At 43.3% G+C, this 21,342-nt stretch overlaps 1 protein-coding gene across 1 annotated transcript; it reads right to left on the reverse strand.

The window, feature by feature from the left end:
* Positions 1 to 6,795: 6,795 nt before the first annotated feature.
* Positions 6,796 to 20,745, reverse strand: pafah1b1b (platelet-activating factor acetylhydrolase 1b, regulatory subunit 1b). Its single transcript, XM_017493094.3, has 11 exons — positions 20,587 to 20,745; positions 15,240 to 15,458; positions 13,196 to 13,280; positions 12,974 to 13,048; positions 12,579 to 12,785; positions 11,669 to 11,837; positions 11,178 to 11,280; positions 10,064 to 10,292; positions 9,855 to 9,956; positions 9,554 to 9,710; positions 6,796 to 9,113 (listed from the first exon to the last, which is right to left on the reverse strand). The coding sequence occupies exons 2-11, from the start codon at positions 15,269 to 15,271 to the stop codon at positions 9,040 to 9,042; spliced, it is 1,233 nt and encodes a 410-aa protein (XP_017348583.1). The 5' UTR covers positions 15,272 to 15,458; positions 20,587 to 20,745; the 3' UTR covers positions 6,796 to 9,039.
* Positions 20,746 to 21,342: the final 597 nt, after the last annotated feature.

The raw sequence follows: 21,342 nt of genomic DNA on the forward strand, positions 1-21,342 counted from the left end.
CCTGCGATGGATTGGCACCCTGTCCAGGGTGTACCCCGCCTTGTACCCCATGCTCCCTGGGATAGGCTCCAGGTTCCCCGCGACCCTGTAGGATAAATGGTATAGAAAATGGATGGATAATAATAATAATAATAATAATAATAATAATAATAATAATAATAATAATAATAATTAATAAACAAATAAATAAATAAATAAACTAAAAATAACAACGAGGCTCTGGCGAATCTTCATTTCTAAAACTGAAATCTCTTTCTCTCCCTCCACCCCTCTTTGCGTCTCGAAGTCGAATTAATTCGATCCGTAACGCCAGCTCCGCGTTTTCCAGACGCTCTTCCAGGCCGCTCCTCGTTTGCATATGATTAAAATGCGTCAGCCCGAGGCAGCCAATCAGCGTGCAGAACAACACGGCGTGGTCTCCGTCCACATGGGCGCCCGCTGGGCTGCAGCGCGCCTTATTTGCATGACGAGCGCGTGACCCAGCCTCGCCTCGCCGCCCTGTAACCTGTCAATCACGCTGAGTCTGTTAGACACGCCCAGAATCACGTGATCAGGCTTAGATTTTTGAACGGTGGCGTCGTCAGAAACACGATAGGCTACTATCAAATAAAACAACACGGGAAACTAGAACACGGTCACAGCTCTGGCAATAAATAGCAGTAGTATGCAGTAGCCATGTTGGCTCTCTTACACAAAGCACTTGGAATGTGTTAAATAGTGAACATTTAAAATCCCTGGACGTAAAAAAACTGACAGTATACACTGTATGTCTTCATTTGTTAGCTACTGTATGAAGGACTAGTAAGTCTCTCTCTCTCTCTCTCTCTCTCTCTCTCTCTCTCTCTCACACACACACACACACACACAATTACAATAATAATAACAATGTATGCTCCGCTGGTGTCTGTGTGGGTTTCCTCCGGGTTCTCCGGTGTCCTCCCACCTCCCAATTGGTGAATTGGCTACGATAACTTGCCCCTAGGTGTGAATGAGTGTGTGCGTGGTTCCCTACACACAGTTCCCTACACCCGGCGTTCTCAAAATTCACAGCAACCCTGATAAAGTGGATACGGAAAGCAAAATCCCATTCCGGATGTATTCCCGTTTTCCTGTTATAATAACCCCCATTCTTCTGGGAAGACTTTTCCCACTAGATTTTGTAGCGTGGCTGTGGGGATTCGTGTTCATTCTTCTACAAGAGCATTCGTGAGGTCAGGCGCTAATGTTGGGTCAGGATGTCCTGGGGTACAGTCGGCAGTCGGCGTTCCAGTTCATCCCAGAGGTGTTCAGTGGGGTTGAGGTCAGGGTTCAAGAGTTCTTCCAGTCCAAACTTGGCAAACCATGTCTTCATGGAGCTCGCTTTGTGCACAGGGGCATTGTCAAGCTAGAACAGGTCTGGCTCCAGTGAAGGGAAATTGTAAGGCTACGGCGTACAAAGACATTCTATACGGTTGTGCGCTTCCAACTTTGTGGGTGTGATGGACAGGTCTCCGCATACTTTTGGCCACACAGTGTAACTCATTGTGCTGTTCACTGTCTACTATAACACGTAATAACATTAAACTAAACAATGTCAATCTCACTTCACTGCCAGCTGGACCCATGCCATCTAACAGAGACATGCGGAGATGAACTTAGACTTCATGATGATCAGCTGACTTAAAATTTTATTTTTTTAAAAAAAGTATAAGCCACATAATCAGTGAGCAATCGGTGATAGACTGTGAACATGATGCAGCTATAAAGCCAGTGAAATGCTCGAGGAGTTACATTTCAACAGATTCTGCAGATAATGTAGGTTATAGCTATGGCATGTGAGGAGCATTACGTGAACTTTCCTCCACTGTTAACTGTGGCTGAAAATAAAGGCACCTGTTGGAGAGCTTATTGTGCAGCAGCAGTGCAGGACATTTCACATCATCACTCCAGCCATCTGTATGAATGAACGTTGGCATGGTAACGCACTGACAGAGAGGAAAACCCTGGTCGACCAGGAAACAGTCACAGAATCTCCTCCAATCAGCACAGCGCTTTGGAAGTGCGTCAGTGCTGATGTCGCTCTAGTGAAAACACAAATGCCCACACACACATGCTGCAACAGTAGACATAAGGCATAAGTGACAGAAGTGTGAGCACAAGCAGACAACCAACACGCATAAAGTCTCACAAAAAATAACGATGAAATAAACTCTGCAGTAGGAATGCTTTTACAGTTATAGTGTGCTGTCACAGCACATTATAGGGAGGTCGGTTGGTTCCTTCCTCATGTCTGCCTTATTAAAGCAATTCTGGCCTTGGTGAAGAAAAGATGGCATAAATTTTATACTCTTTTGATTTGAAAAGGGAAAAAAAATCAAAAGAGTAGATTGATTAGTAGTAGCTGATTAGATCATTTCCTATTAAAGTAGCCAGTGAGTGTATAAGAACTTAATACAAAATATCTATAATATCTTTGATAGACATGGGCTGTGATTTCTACCACTGTTACTAAATTAAAACCTGGCTATAAAATCCATGCCTTTTTGGTCATTTTTTTATTCACCTGGGGTTTGAGTTTTCATTATGAACTATGAACAAAAACGCATGGATTGTGAGGAGACCCAAATATTAAAACAAACAAACAAACAAATAAAAAAAAGCACGTACATTTAATATGACATAATCCAGTTTATATTACTTAAGGCTTAGAGCCCCCTCATGTGGTGAGTCCAGGAACTACAGAGTGATTTCATGCTACAGCATGTGCTTTGCTTGTCTCTTTATCAAGGGCAAACTTAGTCTAATGTAAAAGGACTGATTATTTACAAATGCTCTATATTTTAATACCTTGACTTGACATCACTCATGTCTGAATGTGAAATGTGCTCATTTGAGGAGAACCTTGCCATGTAGATTAGAAATATCAGAGATAATACACTCCATATTCACTCACCATACAGTACAGTCTTAGAAAAAAATCAAAGGAATCTTCAAAACGTAAAGGGTTTACCCTTAACTATCCAAAAACGCCCTCAAAGAACACATGAATATGCACAATATACATCATGTTCATCCATCATCGGTGTCAAAAATATGCAATGAGCGCTGGGATAGAACAAACGTCCTGATATTTCAGCTTAAAAAATAACAAGAAGTTCAAAATGCATTACACGATAATCAAGACAGGACAAGAATGCTCATGCATTAAATATGCAAAAAGGAGTTGCGGTGTATTTCAGTAATACAGTACATAAATACAGTGAATAGTTATAAATAATGGACAATAAATTCATTCTTGCACAATTTATTAATTAACCCTTTCATGCATACTTAAAAACAAACAAACATATGACGCCATATGAATGATGACTTTTTCTAAATATCACTTACAGTGTATTAAAAAATACATGTGTAGGATGTGTACATGTGCCCATGTGTAGGAATACTATGAGTGAAAAAAAAAAAATGAAATCTTCCAATTCCAATATTTATACACAAAAATTGTTCATATTCCGGTCAAAAACAGAGCAACATTCCTGACCTAATATTCCTGAACTCGGAACAATTTACACAGTTTAGGACTGCTGGACGATAAAGCTGATTTCGGAGGTTTATAAGGAATAGAAGGTTTTAGAAAAGCTCTAGCGTTTGTTAGATTCAGCGCGCAATGTTTGACACTTCATTGGAGATTTCATGTTTAGAAAATCTGTGAAGATCCACCAGAGACGTGAGAATTTTGAAATCAGCAGAAATCAGGATAATGATTTATTTTAAATTGTAATAGTTGAGGATGTTTATATATATATACATTTTTTGTATTTTACTATCAACAGCCTGAAGGTGATTGTTCATAAGTGTGGACGCTACGCAGGAAAGATCTTAAAAGCATTTGTAAAATGACTTCATGCGTATGATGGAGTGGTCTCAGAGGAAGGCTGTCTTCTCTGTCACGGTCTGCAGCACAGCTGGATTACGTCATGCCAGTTCTTCCAACAGAAACCAGCCACTAGTGGGTGCACCTTCAAGACTTCATCCAAAGTGTTATCTCCTTCCCATGCACTCATCACTCATCAGGACCCTGCACGATACACCCCTATCAGCCTTCCCTTACAACTCATACATCGATGCAGATTCCTTTAACGGCTCCTACCTGCATTCGTTTACAGTAAAGGAGCCGCTCTGTGTGGCGTTCCTTTTTCAAATCCAAGTCACTGAAGAATGTGCTCTCTGTCTCTCAAAACACCGCGTCAGACTCCTCCCTAGGATGAATCAGTTCTGAAGAAGAAACAGAAAACCACTGATAAGAGTCCTTTGGCCTGAAGGGTTGAACTGCTATAACATTAAAATCAACAGTGAAACGTATTTCTTTCTAGAAATAAGTGATTGAAATTAGAGTTCAAGCCTGAAATTAGTAAAAAATAATAATAATAATAATAAAAAAAAAATTCTAGAAATAGGTTTGATTATCGTATATTTGGTGAATTGTAATCTGATAATAGGAAACACTAGATAAATTTAACTGTCCATCCATCTTCTATAGCGCTTATCCTACAGGGTCACGGGGAACCTGGAGCCTATCCCAGGGTGCATCGGGCACGAGGCGGGGTACACCCTGGACAGGGTGCAAATCCATCACAGGGCTACAATCACATACACACTCACACACCCATTCATACACTACGGACACTTTGGACACGCCAATCAGCCTACCATGCATGTGTTTGGACTGGGGGAGGAAACCGGAGAACCCGGAGGAAACCCCCACAGCACGGGGAGAACGTGCAAACTCCACACACACACACACACACACAGAGGTCAGCGGCAGGAATCAAACCCCCAACACTGGAGGTGTGAGGCAAACGTTCTACCCACTAAGCCACCGTGCGCCCGATATTATCACTGTAAATATGACTATACGAGTCAATACGAGCGATTGTACCAAGTGTACCGTGTTGTTATTTCTTATCACACACACACACACACACACACACACACACACATACCCCCCACAGATATATTTCTATCTTTTTCCTGTATAATGCTGATTGCATTACTGACTGCAGCACGGCCATTTATATCGCATTTATATCTTTAACTAGCGACTTTGCACACACTTGAGGGAACTGAGGAGAAAACGCTGTGCAATTACCCCCTAGGGTGCCGTTACAGTGGAGAATAAACGATGCAGTGACCTATAGGTTTTATCCTATGTGCCAGGAAACGAGATGAAGTGCCCTAACGGCGTCCTTCCAGTGGAGAAAATGTGAAAATCATCCCTACGTGCGAGAAAATCTGCCCCTCTGTCTGTCTCTATAGCAGGAAAAACAAACAAACCAAGAGATAATGTCCTCCAGGCGCCATTTTAATTTTCCTCCCCTGTTCTTTGGACAGTCTGTGCCAGCTCCAACGATAATCATTAATCCTCTTGGAAATTTACCCTCCAGTAGATTTTTGTTTCAAGCCAGAATCGAATCAATGTCCGCTAATCTAATCGGTAGAGATGCATTAACTGGTTTGGCGAATTTAAAGTGGAGTTAAACGTTGGTAGAAAGGTAGATCGGCGATCACTCGACTTCACGTAAGGTCATATTCGTCTTTCCCAGCCTGTGAGATCGACCCGATCGGATGGGTTCAGTGTTCTCGCTGCTCCGACACACCTTTATTAGTCAGATACTTACAGTATATAGGTTTATGGTTGCTAGCAAGCAACGCAGCAATCTTTCAGAACATGGATCATTGCCATGAAGAGATCATAAAATCATTCACGAAAAGAATACTAATATAATGCTAATGTAAACAAGCAGCGCACTCGTACGCTTAAAAAAAAAAAGCGATGGTGTCTGTTAGGTTGTTTCCACGGGAGCGTTATTGTTTGCTTATAGGAAGTAGGTTACGGCTGAAATCACCTTTTTACCCGAAGTCCACCACTGCCGTAGTTGACCAGAAAACGTCCTGACTTCCCGTCAGGGATCTAATAAACTGAACTTTTTTGTAAAAATTTTTTATGACAGCACTGAAATGTGCTTCGCATGTTTGTGTAACACGTTAGCGGGTCAGTGAGGTCAGGTTGGATGTTTGTTCCAGTTCATCCTAAAGGTGTTCGGTGGGGTCGAGTTCACAGGACACTCGAGTCCTTTCCATGTCGACCTTAAAGGGATAGCTCTCCCAAAAATGAAAACTCGGTCATCTCTTACTCACCCCGATGGCGTCCCAAAACCGTATGACTTTCTGTCTTCTGTGGAACATAAAAGAAGATATTTTGATAAATGTCTCTGTGTTTGTTTTTTGTCCATACTGTGGAAGTCAATGGGCACCAAAACTGTTTGGTTACCAACATTCTTGAAAATATTTCCCCGTGTGTTCCTCAGAAGAAAGAAACGCATCCAGGTTTGTCACGACATGAGGGCGAGTCGACGATGACAGGTTTTCATTTTTGGGTCAACGATCCCTTTGACATACCATGTCGTCATGGAGCTTGCTTTGTGCACAGGGGCGTTGTCGTGCTAGAACGGGTTTGGGCCTGTCCGTTCCGGTGAAAGGAAACTGTAACGCTACAGTGTACAAAGACGTTCTATACAGCTGTGCTTTTCAAACTTTGTGGCAGCAGTTTAGGGAGGAACCGCATACCGTATGGGCGGGATGGTCAGGTGTCCATATACTTCTGGTCATATAGTGTACGCGAGAAAATCTTTGAGAAACATACAGTATATATTCGGCGAATGAAATTATGAATTGCATTTCGTAAAGCGCAACCCGACAACCGGTCCCTTAATAATGAGGAAAAAAAAAAAGATGAATAAATCAGACGCAAAGGGATTGCTTTATATTTACAGTTTTTATTACTCTTAATTATGTTGCAAACAATGACATCCAGATATATTGGTACACAACTTATATTTTGTCAGTGTATATGTGAGTGAGTGTGTGTGTGTGTGTGTGTGTGTGTGTGCGAACGAGTGAGATCACAAAAAAACAGAATGAAGGTCTAGGGGGCTTCAGTATATTAACAAGGCATAGAGAGCAAACGACTGGACTCGGAGCGAACTGAATGCACAAACCTACTGCACATACAGCGAAGCTCTAAGATCCTTTCACATGTCCACTGATACGACACACACAGCTTTGGAATAGCAGAGGCCGGGCCTATACAACCACCGTTAAAAACCGTCACAACCGCGTGCACCTCCTACGTAACTCCCTTAAGGTGCTTAAAAACTCCGCCCTAACTCGACACGATCCGAGGGAGGGGTTTCTCACTTCACGTTCGTGTCGCTTCTTTCCAAATCGTTCGGTCCGTGACGCGACGGAGGCTCGTTTACTACACGACTCGCGCATACCTGTCCGTCAAAAGGTTAACGCAGAGCAGCCTATTGTTATTGCACTTGTTGATCTAGCTAGGAGGCGTCTTTATTTCGTTACCACGCACGCGCAGCCAGACTCGGCGGGTCCGTCGGTGCAAATTTAGTGGACGAGATAATTCGCATAAAAGAAAGAAAGAAAAAAACAAACAAACGAACAAACCAAAAGTGTCGAGCTTCCCTGATTCGAGACAGTCTGACTAGGTAGCTCGCCCTGCACAATGGCGCGAAGCGGTACCGTTGAGAACACATACTGGGAAAGCTTCTTTCAGTGGCAGCTGAGCCACACACACACACACACACACACACAAATACGTGTCAGAGAAGAACACACCACATGTAAAGAAGCTGCAGAAGTGGACTGATGAAGCTGTGACCGTGCGATACGTGGCCTTCCTCCTCCCCTCCTCCCACGTGTGGGTTAAAAACCCTTTGTCTCAGAAAGTATTATATGAAAGATGATGTGTTCCGTTTAGATATCTATTTAAAAAAAAAAAAAAAAAAAAAAAAAAAAAAAAAAGAGCTGATGTATAGATTGAATGTTGTAAAGCTTCGATGAGACATGTCTGCTAATAAACATGGCGGAATTTGGTGTCCCTTTGGAAAATCTTGCTTCGAACAATCCCTTACATACAAGGACAACAAGCACCGTTATTATTATTATTATTATTATTATTTTAAAATTCGGCTGCTATCCTACCCTCTAGCTGTCAATCAACCAAGTGCAATTGGAGGACAACGGCGACGAAGACGTCAGAGATATGTTGCGCACGCAGGACCAAAAAAAAAAAAAAAAATCATTAAATTTTAAATCCTGCTAAACACACACACACACACACACACACCTCCTTTTAGAAGTGCACTTCAGTATAATCAGGGGTTTACTATCAGACTGCTGATTTATCGTTTATTCCCGAGACGTCACTTACTTGTGCGTCATTATATACAAAATGGTATAACTGGGCCAAACTGCTCTCGATCGAAATCCTAAACAAACCAGGAAATCCTCCCTCTCTCCCCCCAACTGTTCCAGAAGCATCCATCTAGCTCCATTTATAGTTCAGAGACTTTCACACATCTCAATCTTAGAAGTAATGAAGACTGTACAGCGTTTAGCACCTAAAATACATCAATAGAAGTCCTTTAAGAGGACAAACATCCGGTCCGATTTTAATTTGCTTTAGTGGCAGCACTAAAAACAGCTTCTCGCCCTCTTCTCTCTCTCTCTCTCTCTGAAGCATCAGCGAATCATGAAAGAAAAATAAATAAATGGGATGGAAAAAAAAAAGAAAAGAAAAGCGAGCCTGGTTTTCCCGTGCCCCGTTCTGAATTCCCCAGAAAGGACCGTTCTGCCTTTTTGTAACTCGATGCTTGATGCTCTTTAACCCTTCAAGATGATGGTAAGCAAATAATAATAATAATAATAATAATAATTACAGTATACAAGTTTGGGATTCACCATGCAAGAATACTTGTTTTTCTTTTTTCTTAACTTATTTTTTTCTCTCCTTGTGAGGGTGTCCTATGTAACATTTAATAAGCTCAAAACTACATCCAGAATAATTTACATAAAAGGACAATAGTTATTAGAAGAGCGCTGGATGGGGTGGTAGCCATGGTGATGAGCGCGTCCCGGAGGACGAGTGTCGTGGCAGGGAGGAGGAGTGGTGGTGGTACGGAGGAAGGGCCGGGGCGAGCGAGATCAGCGGCATTCCCACACTTTAACTGTTTGATCTACGCTTCCCGTCACCACGTAGGGGGAAGTCTTGTGGAAATCTGCAGGGAAGAGACGAAAGGAATTTTCTTTATTTAAAAAACAAACAAACAAACAAACCATAAGCAAAAGCTTCCTTAAAATGTACTATTCCCCTAACAATTTCCTCTTCTCCGTCTGTCACACAAGCCCATTCCCTTCACTGAATCGAAACCTCGGAGAGTGGCTTTTGAATCTAGACTCTCCACGTGACGGTAATCAGGTGCGACACGTCTCGAACACGCGTGTGCGTCGACGTTTCTTCAGTTCCTCGCTTACGTTCCTACCTGAAATTTGTTCCCATTCACGTTTTTTTTTTTAAACAAAAAAGGAAGAGCGAAGGTAGAGGAACACGCGCTTCGTCCGAGCCTGATAAAGTCGCCCCCCCCCCCCCCCCCCCCCCCCCCGAGATGATGTCACAGTGCATTGAACACACTACAAGGAGATTCTAACGGAATCTCACCCATAGAGGTAACGAAGTGTTCGTGGGCACTCAGGGTCTTCATGCAGCGCTTGTTCTTATAGTCCCAAGTGCGCAGGGTCTTATCGTCGGCGCAGCTCACGATGAACCTCCCACCCGGGTGGAACAGCACACCACGCACCCAGTTGTCATGGCCCACCTTTGAAAGTAGGAGAAAGAACACGTTTGCGTATTTGTTAAGCTAGTCGTGGTCAGGAATACGTTTCAAGGTTCTTTCACTTGGTTGTAAAATGGTAATATTTTGGATTGAAACAAAAGAACCAAGGTGTCAAGGTTAACTCACAAGTGTCATAAGGCACATGCCAGTACTGACATCCCACATCTTAATGGTTTTGTCTCGGGATCCAGACAACAAGAACGGACCGGGCTTACCGCTCTTCTTGTTCTACGGAAAGAACAGGAAAAACAACTATTTATGGCCGTAACACGCTACGACAAGCAACTACAACCGTTAAGTTCTGAATCTTATTGCGAGTACATAAACGGACACACCTCCGAGCCAGTGGCTTCCAGTATAGTGGGGTAGGCATTCTCCGGAGCCCAGGAGATGCACTCCACGACATGCTCGTGCTCCCGCAGCTCAGCTTTGCACTCCTTGGTGGCAGTGACCCACACACGCACGGTCTGGTCGTTGGAGCAGCTGGCCAACAGCGTGCCGTCCTGGTTGGGCCGCACCATCCTCACCCATTCCCGATGACCCGCAAACGTCTTCACACAATAACTACACACACGGAAAATTTCTTTACTATAGGGTTTACTCTAATGATTATATATATATAGCTCTAGATTAACTTTGTTTGCTTTTGTAGTATTTAAATGAAACCCTGGAGCATTTCCCCCCCTATAGTGTTTAGTGGAGCGAGAACACGAAAAGCGCTCTCGGGGTACGGACCAAAATCCACCGGTCCGAAACCAGCCGAGTGAGTTCGTCTCGGTCTGGTTCTAATCACATCTCATTTCTGTGTTCGATTTTTACGTCTCGCTTGTCAGCGATGTCCAAACCGGTGTTTATCGACGTCACTGCTGTCGCGGCTGAATCTTACTTGACCGTATCGAGCACTACGTAGGTTCTAGAGCGCCGTTATTTTACATCCTTAATAAGGTCCGTGTTCAGTGAGCGTGTATTCGAACAGGGCTCCGATAATACGTCGTTATTCCTGCGCGAAGGCGAGTGGAAGATGGCACCCACGTCGAGGCGGCCACGAAACCGCAGTGGAAAAGCAAGCTCGGAAAAGTAAAGCGAGCCGAGTCGAGTCAGTGGAAAATTAGCTAAACCCTATCCTGAATTTGATCCCGAAGATCAATTAGCGCAAAGTCGACCGGAAATTCGGTGTGTAGATACGAGCTGCCGAAGTGAGTAAGAGGATGTCCGGCTCATCGGCGACCCTTCACAGATATGAAACGCTTCCTGAGCCGTGAAACGAAAATGCTATACTTTGTGGTTATAGTTTTACTGCATAAAAAAAAACCCCCAGTTCAGAATTTATACTGCATGCTTTATGATAAAGTGCAGATCCTTTTCCTGCCTAAAATATTCACACCCACTTATAAACGGTCAGCTCCCAGTCACTGGTCTAATCAGACAAATCAGACCTTCTCTACTCACCCAGTGGCCACCTCCCACATTTTAATGGTTTTATCCCTCGATGCAGACACAATATGATCACCATTGGGCATGATGGCGACTGATGACACATTGTGGTCGTGTCCTGAGAAAAGAGAACACAGGGTCAAGTATAATATACCCGTTTAGACACCGGGCAGTGTCTAAAACATCCGTGTCTTTCCAGAGTGTGAACCCTTGTAGGTGCTATATTTAGATTAAAATAATTATCAGCTTAATAAAGACAATCAAGAGGAGGGAAAAAAAAAAAAAAAAAGGGAGCACGCTTTCATCTACGCGCAGGGATTAATGCTTTTTATTTTTGTGAACTTGTCTGCCACAAAACAAGCATTTCCATTTCTGTTCTGAGCCCATTGATGAAATAGACAAAGAAAGTAACGCGTGCGTATGTTATTTTATTTACGCACCACTCCTGACAGTCATTTTAGCATACCCGTGTCCACCGGAGCCGTATATTCGCATGGTTCGCTCACCGTGCATGGTCCTGATGCATTCGAAGCCCTGGAAGTCCCAGAGTTTGATGGTCATGTCTGCCGAGCAGGAGGCCAGCAACTTTCCGGTCTGATCAAAGGAGATGTCCTGCACCGAGTCCGTATGACCCTTCAGAGTTCTCTCGAAGTCTCCCGCTTCATAGTCCCACACCTACACACACACACACACACACACACATACACACACAAAGGCATTTCTTAGGTCAAGAGTCCACTCGTGGTGCGATCATCTCCATCTAGTCTCCTTGCCGCTTGAGGGACGCGTCCATCTACAACGCAGGATGTGAGTGAACCGGTCCGCCATAAAATCCTGAACTTCAGATAGACTATCTTCTTATTCGAGTAGGCTAGTCTCAAAATTTTTATTAAAATTTTTTTTTTAAAGGCATGCCAAGTTAAATATTGTGGTAAAAGTACGGCAGATTAAAATGACAGACATCCAGTGACACATTCCTACAATTAATTTTTTTTTAAAAAGAAAAGGAAAAAAAAAAAAAAAAAAAAAAAAAAGGTCCTAATCTATGGTATTTACACACACAGAAAGACACATGAATGACAGATTCTTGCGTCAAAGTGTTAAAAAAGGTCAACTCTGCTTCCCGTGAAATGTCAGCGTCTTCTAACAGACACGGCAGGAAGGTGAAGAATCCTCTGCTCAAAATGGAGAGTGGCTAAGGTGCATCTGAGGCCCAGAGAACTGCTTGCTGCGCTGTTGCTCTGGGTAACCGGTGCATCGTGACAGTCACCATAGAAACACCCGGTGAGTCAGCACAAAACAGCGAACGCGTGTTCTCTGGATGACACACCGGCTTAAACGGCAACACCACGTCGCGACATAAACACCATCTACTCTCCCGGAAGAGCACACTGTTGTTGTTTCTTTTGGACGTACCTTAATTGTGGCGTCTTCCGAGGCAGACACCATGACGCTGAAGACGGGATGAAAGATGACGCGCGTGACGGGACTCCTGTGTCCGCTGAGCGCGTACTTCTCCGGGGGGCGCGGGATCCACTCTTTGGGGTCCCTTTTCTGCCCCATGGGCCCTCCTAAAGTGATCTCCTCTTTAGCTTCGTTCAGCTTGGACTCCAGCTCCATCACCTTAACAGGTAATATAAGACAGGGAACTACTGATTCAAGGATCATACATTATTCTGAGGGTCACACCAGGATAACAATCTACACTCGTCTAATGTGTGTGTGTGTATATATACACATATATATGATACAAGCTCACACCTACAACATATCCTGAACAAACCAGACTAACCTGACATAGGTGTACTGACCTTCTTCTGTAATCTGATGACTGAAGTCCATTTCTTTTCCAAAAGGCCTGCATACTTCTTATCTAATTCTTCATTCTGGAGAGCGAATCAGGAAACAAGACCATGTGGTAATTACATTTACGGATACTAGAAGCATTCGATAAAAAAAAAAATAAAAAAAAAACTCATTCAGAGGATCGAGCTTGATTTGTTTGGGGGTTTTTTCAGGTGAATTAATCTTACCATATCTAACTCTGCTTCCTTCTTAAAAACAGAATAAGCCTCTTCATAGCCATTTGATCGGAGGTAATCTGCTATCGCTCGATTTCTGAAACGACCAGAGCTTCCGTTCAGCTCACAAAAACAGTGATTATATATATATATATATAAATATAAAAAGATATGATGTAATGTTACATTATAAGACCATTGTGTCTGTACGCCATTATACATACCATTAAAAATAAAGACATCCTGATTTAGACCAATAAATAAATAAAACTCATCTTTGCAAAAAAAAAAAAAAAAATACTTTTTTAAAAATGTCGTCATGGTTACGAGCGCACGCACGGCTGGAGCATGGAAGTGTTCTCAAACGACGCCGCGGGAAGTTGAACCGGACCCGCCGACACAGAGACGCGAGCAGATGGACACACAGACAATCTCTGTCTTTCCAATCCTTCATTATTATGTAAATGGGTTTCCAACTCCTTGAGATGGTGGTGAATATTTTATAAGCTGCGCATGCGGCTAAATTTAGATGGGGGTGTTAGAACTGCTGCTTAACCCTGCTTAAGTGTGGCTTCGGTGAGAGTAAATATATATAAAGTCACAATTAATTTAAAAAAAACAAAAAAAAACAAAACACACACGCACACAACACCTTATACTATTGCGCACTTGAACGCTCGAATCTGATTGGTCAGAAGGTGTGCGTCATTTCCGTATATACAACGGCACGGCTCGGAAAGCGTTTCGGGCTGTAACGTAAACGTTCTAATATGCTATCGTTTCTATAGTAAGAGCTAATACACTAAGACTAATAATAAACTGATTTTAAAAGACGTGTCGATTAACAAATTCAATAGTATAATCGTCCATGCGGTAGCGTTTCCTTTTTTTTTGGTTAGAAGACTTTTATTTAACATTGATGGGAGGAGTCTAAGCGCTTCGTAACCAGTTGCGGTGCGTTGTGAAGCGAAGTGATCAGGACAGGAATGTGTAGAGGATAGAGAAGTTTACGCTTTCTGGTTTTTCAGTACAATGACTAACTGTGTTTTGAGAGAGAGAGAGAGAGAGAGAGAGAGAGAGAGAATGTTCTACAGCATTAAATCTAACTCTAAACCGTTAGAATATGTGACGATCTGTCCGTTAATAAATGAAACGTTGTACTCATTGGCAAATCGCTGTGGTGTACACGGAATACACGGACGCACTACGGGCCGTGCTGTTATACGGAACTAACGCACGACAAACTTACAGCGAAGCATCCGAGATCCTGTCTTGAATATTTAGCGGAACAAGCTTTCGCAACAATTCAAGCGTGGGAAGGGACGACCGGTCTGTACGCTGGTTCTTAATAATACATCCTGGGTTGTTCGGTTTCACGTTTTCACACTTTGTGTTTTTTTTCTTTCTTATCCCCCACCTCAGACCCAGCAGCGTTTACACCGAGAGTTCGATACGCTTGATGAAGTGTGAAAGCTGTTTTCAATCCCGGGAGCAGTACAGAGAACAGATCTTTGGTCCTCTTGGTCTGGGGCCAAACAATGCGATCGCTTCAACTTGTCACGTTACTTCCTGTTTCAAGTTGCGCGATGAACGAGACCGACTCCGCGTTTGTAGGTCTTCCTGTTACACGTGAACGCCATGTATCCAGACCTGTGATTACGATCCCCGCCCCAAAAACGAGCCTACGGTCGGCTGAGTATGAAAAGTATGATCGTATGAAAATGTCCTCAGGAATTTAGGGTTCGTGTATGTGCTAGGGTTTTGTTTTGCTAGCTCAAGCAAGAAGAAAATGAAGTCATGCAACAATCAACCCAAACGGCCTCAGTCATAGAAGTCGTGTATGAAATATTAATGCTAACTAGGTCTCTTATGAAGCTCCGTGAGGTGTAGACTGTGTGAAGACACGACGGCTTTGAAGGAGCAGGGGAATCGTATCGGAATCGTATCATATTTGCGGGATTTGTGCGTCTTTGTCGAGATTTATTACTGAGAAGGTCCTAAATCCAAAACATCGCTACGGACACAGGATTATTAGTGACCAGGATTGTGAACTCACAGCTCATCTCGTTGCCTCTGTGACAGCACCATGATGGCAGGTGTACAGGGGCGCTGTCTCTGCCCCGGTCAGGGAGCCTGTAGATGGTCCTCAGTGCGCTCAGCAGCTCCTCGCAAGATGGACGCACGGGAGGAGGGACACTCGCTCCGGGTCCTGGCGTCACTCGATCTCTCAACCGTTCACCTCACAGAAAAATCAACACTGTGTTTTTCCTTTCATCTACAGAGAAAGGGGGGGGAAGATAGGAGGTCAGCATGTCATCTCTGAGTCCTAAAATCATACACTAAACATGGATTATAATGGACTAGTTTAATATATACTCTATGGACTAGTTTAATTCCGAGATTAAGCCGAACTGATCTGATTACTTCAGTCCACGGACTTTCCACTGCACCGAGAGGCAAAGACCTATGTACTCCTATGCTATTGTAAATGTAGAGGGCAAGGTCCTACAACCGCACCACTACCGGTACGGTTCCGTTACAAGTGTCTGAACTAGACGTAGCAGAGGAAACGGATACTTAGGCCCCGTTCTCGCCTGGAATTAACATGACCCGATCGAAGTACGGGTGTCTCGATGCGTCCCGGAGAGGGACGAAGGATTGCGTAACAAACAGGCCGCATCTGTGATTTAGCCTGGAAAATATGCAAACGTCGCGAGAATTTGGACAAAACCAGATGCTTTTCATAGCTTCTTCGATTGAAACGTTTCAAGCAGCCAGTGCCGGTACGAGACATGACGTATGGGACATTTCTGCCCGGGAAAAAACCCCACTTAAGACCGATGTAAATCGCCGTGCGCGACGCCCGTCCTCCAGCCGAAACGACGCGTGAAATGCGATCGCGGGCGATCGGCGAAGAAGCGTTCGTAGCGCTTGGTGAAAACGGCGACGCGCTTCAGCTGTCCGCTCGAGATCGGATCACTCCAGACTCATGTCGATACCAGGTGTGAACAGGGCCTTAAATCTCGACGTCTAATCCAGACCTCGAGGTGACTGAGACAAGATGTACGGTGGGATCGAGTGGAGAAGGGTTATGGCTTTGTGATCTCTTCAGCGTAAGAGCCTGCAGACATCCTCCACTCGAATCTGGAGGATGATGTCTAGAATAGCTGGATGGAGGTGAAATCCGCTTCGGGGTCCAAACCATGTGCGTACACACAAAAATAAAAAAACAAACCCCAAGCGAGTTATTAATAATGAATCGGATCTTTATAGCGTACGACAGTCCGAGTCATAACTCAAAGGTTGGTCATAAGTTTTCGCTGAGCTGCAAAACAGCTCGTGCCAAGTCTGACACACCGTCCAGATAACAGGTCGTTATGAGTCGGGACAAAACCGAGAGGAGAAAGGAAAAAAAGAAAAGAAAAAAAAGCATGAAACCAAATTTATTTATTTTTAAATTCTGCACAAATATATCTGTTAAAGCCTCATGCACTCCAACAGGCGATTCCCAAACCAGTTACGTTTTGATCTCTTTATGAGAATCTTGCCGTGTCTGGACACCAGTAAACGGGCATGAGAAGCTGTAAATCTTTACTGCGGTGAACTTTGCCTGAACGTCGGCAAACATTCGCGTCACCTCTTTATCAAGTATGATACGCGGTATGCAGGTTAGACCTGTGTAGGCACGCCACGCCGACAACTCGAACGTCTCAGAGTCAGTCGAAAAACATCAGCTCGTCTAATGACATCTGAATAAAGGTCGCCAGAGGTGAGCTGCAAACGCCTGTAAAGGAAAGGGGCTTTTCGTCATACGGTCCCAGCTTTAAACACGCTTCACGTCGCGTAGATTAGTCTTTAGGTTGGACGGTCAGGTCGGCTCGACGTGCGAAGGATTTTATTTTTAAAACTCTCTTTTTGACCCCACCCCGATTCCTGCCTTTGACTGACAAGAAGCGCGTCCAAACACAAACTAGCATTCCAGATCGGAATCATATATCCATCATATATTCCAAGTCCAGCAAAATATGAATGCTAGTGAACCATCTGTGTGAATGAACCAAAATATAATCACCAGGGATGGGCGATACGGACTTACATATCGCGATATGATACCACGATATCACGATATTTTCAGGCATTTATTGCGATAACGAGATCAGTGACGATATAAGTATAGCACTGTGCACCACTGGTTTTGGCGACAAGTCATAGCTGTGTTAATGTGTCTTTATTGATCACATATACACATTTCAGCACAGTGAAATTCTTTTCTTCGCATACCCCAGCATGTGAGGAAGCTGGGGTCAGAGCGCAGGGTCAGCCATGATACAGCGCCCCCTGGAGCAGAGAGGATTAAGGGCCTTGCTCGAGGGCCCAACAGTGGCAGCTTGGCAGAGCAGGGACTTGAACCCCCGACCTTCTGATCAGTAACCCAGAGCCTTAACCGTCAAGCCACCACCGCCCCATGATCTCGAGAGCCTCAGAAACACAAACATGATCTAAATTATAAAACCGATTTTCTCTAACCAAACCAGTTCCAGATTGTAGAGTTACAGTAACTCCTCGTTTAGCCATAAACTTCTCCTCGGCTTCGTGTCCGCCTTCCGCCGTACTCGTTTTCGCTCTGCACGTGAGCTGCGAACGGATGGCAGACCGTCGTGCGCAGAAATACTTCATCAACTAGGCTCTATCGTTATTATCGTGGGGAGACTTCCTAGCGGTATATCGCAAACCATATGATAGATATCGCCCCATCCCTAATAATCACGCAAGCGAAACATAAAAAAGTCGTCTTGACAGTCATGGGTACAACTTCCACTGGATTTCATAATCCTAGAGTTCCCGCAGAATAATTTACACGTCACGCTAGTTAGAGCGTCGTGATATCTCTAACCACGAAAAGAAAAAAAAAACTCAAAAAAAGCGGTTAGCATCAGCTGATACTCATCAGTAGGACATCACTAGACGGCGAGACGAAATCTGACCACGGAGAGCCGTAAAGGTCCGTATGCAAAAACGGGATCACGTTAGGCTTGTGGACATTGGACAACCGATTTGCGAGGACTATACAGAAAATGTACTCTTTCCAAAAAAAAAAACAAACAAAAAAAACTGTCTCCAACATCCAGCTGAGTTTTTTCTCTCTCCTGCCACTGCCAGCAAGCAGTTCCCGACCGCACTGCTGGTAATATCATTACACCTGGCCCTTCTCTCCTTAAACATGAAATGGTGGAAATGCTTGCTTTCCTGTCTTTTTTTTTTTTTTTACACTATCGATTCTGGTATCAACGAAATCTGTTGGGGCGGGAGGGGATCAATATCACACAATCCTAGGATCACATTACAGAACAAGATAAGCTCATGGTTATGACAACGGCTTCATTCTGATTCAAAGGAAACTTATTAAAGCCTAAATATTTGGTGGTACAGCTGTAGACAGGTGAGTAAAGAGATCTTAAAAACACCACTGAAGGCATTTCTTCGATCCAACCGTGCACTACTATGCTGTATGCCCTTGAAAATATGATTACACCGGTACAGTAAATGATGTGTGTGTGTGTGTGTGTGTGTGTGTGTGCGCAGAGGCAGGCTTATCTATCCAATTTAGACACGGTCATAGGAAACGGCTTCAAAAACGGGTGACGCCGTGGATGAAGATTAAAGCCCTCAAGAGGCACAGGATGCTGACTGCACCTCACCGTCTCCTCACCACGACTTTTCAAAAGCCAGAAATGCCCGACACGTGCGATTTCCCGAGAGCTAGACTTTCACGCCGACAGACACGCCGTAGTCCAAAGACACCCGGGACGCTGGTGCGAAGAGATTAGAAGCGGCGTCATTGAACGAGACTGTCTAAGCTCATCGTGAAAAGGTTTGTGGGGGTTGTTTTTTTTTTTTTAAAAAAAAACAACAACAACAAAAAAAACCACATATTCCTGCAAGGGCAACCTGATGAGGAGGACATTTTGAAATAAAGTGGGTGAGAGGATAAAAGAGGCAATCAGTAGTGCGACAAAAACAGACCTCAATATATTCCATCCAACACATGTTGAACGAATGTCCACGTCCAGCTTGGAAGACACACACACACACACACATATACATATACATATATATATATATTCTTTCGAACGTCCTCTGTGTCAGACACCAGACAAAATCAGATTCTTCTAAATCACCAGATGTTTACTTGTGACTTTATAAGAAGATCTGCATGCGGCCTGGTCAAAGCCAAAGTCCTCTGGTGAAGATGGGGCTTGGGAGGAACATATACACACATAAACATAGCAGTGAAATCGAAAACGTAAAGCTGGTACCACTCAAGACATTTCCCCCCGTCACATTTAGTCCATTTGACTAATATGAAAAAAAGACGTGGAGATCTTTCAACTTATTATAAACACAGGAGCTGACACATTTCTCTAAAGCAGTACTAAAACGTACATTTAAATCAATCATTCTCCCAGAGCATGTTTTTAAACCTTTATCTCATTAATAAAAGCACAAATTAAAAGATATGAACTAGCAGGCTCGCTTGCTTGTTTGTTTGCTTAGACACAGATAGAAAGATAGATAAACAGATAGCTAAAATGAAGCACCTTTGACGTAATTACTACCGACTGCAAATGTTTTATGCGCTTGTACAGATTCATAATGATCCCTGGAGCTCTACAGAGTGTTTTCAGACAGTCTGGACCTGTGTATGAACGATATTATAAACAAATATCCATATTAACCGTTACGTTTACGCTAACGTTACACGCCCTTGCTGGGTGAACTTCACAGCTTAGCATGCTAGCACCGGGTACCAAATATAGACCCACCTCAAAAACATCATCATCATCATCATCATCACAGGCAACACCCAAGCTAATGCTAAACATACGAGGTCGTTAGAAACGTACAAGAAATGTCAGGTGGCAACTGCAACTAAAGATAGATAAACATCTCGTAGCGCACGTCATCTAACCAGAACGATGATAATAATGATTATCATAACCGTTTGATAGCTAGCAAGCTAGCCGAGTTAGCCAATTAGCGATAACACGATTAACTAACATCGCCGGGTGGCCTTCACTTGGTTAAGTAGAAATATATATGATCTGGATAAGTATTAATCTCCATCGGAGCAGACAGATTATAAACGCAAGAGATACACGAGTGGTTTTGTGTGTTGTTTTGTAACACTGACGCCCTGTTATTATCATTATTTTATTTTTGCACTCGCTGCCCGTCCGCCATTTTGAGATACACACCACACGGAGACGGCACATTTCTGAAGCCACATAGGCGATTTTTTTTTTTTTTTTTTTGTAAAAGCAAAAAAAAAAAACAAACAAAAAAAAAACGACTCCTTTCCCAAGCAGAATCCAGTCAGATATCCAAACCCGAACGTTTCTTACCTTGCTGTGTAAAGCGTGTCTCGTTGACAATGCAGCACGAACATTAACGGATTAAGACTAAGCTCCACAACAAAGTCACTTCCGACTCCCCGGTTCTCACTCAGCCCTGTTTCTCCTCCTCGAGCTCTGCGCCGCAGTCGCCTACGGACGCCGTGAACGCGCACGCACTCACGCGCGCGCGCGCGCACACAAACAACATAGCGTTATCGGGGGCGCGCTCAACGCTTCATTCTCAGATCAAAACTAGCTTGATGTGCTAATCCATAACAATAGCCCTACTATTAACTCTAACTACTGCTAATTTTGACTTTAAAAAAAAAATAAAATTATATATATATATATATATATATATATATATATATATATATATATATATATATATATATTTTAAATGCCAAATTAAGGAAGTTCACATTGAAACATACACCCATTGTTCGGTTTATGAGGTCTACTGAGTATGTAGCTAGCTACACGTATTTTATTTTTATTAATGACCCTATACTATAGATCACTTTGTAGGTATAAAGTTAATGACTTATAGGCCATCTTTTGATATGTGCAATTTGTCAGCCTTCACTATCCTAAGGGTGTGAACCTCAGGCTTCGATAAGATTTGGATTCTTAAGGCAACAATTCGATATTTTACGATATAAGGGAATCTGCTACGATACGATACAATTTTGGTTCATAAGTTAATGATGTGATATTTGTCGATACCACTGAATCTGCAACAATACGATACGATTTTGATTCTTA

Source organism: Ictalurus punctatus, chromosome 18 (assembly GCF_001660625.3).
Source record: "Ictalurus punctatus breed USDA103 chromosome 18, Coco_2.0, whole genome shotgun sequence".
In the NCBI taxonomy this organism is placed as follows: Eukaryota; Metazoa; Chordata; class Actinopteri; order Siluriformes; family Ictaluridae; genus Ictalurus; species Ictalurus punctatus.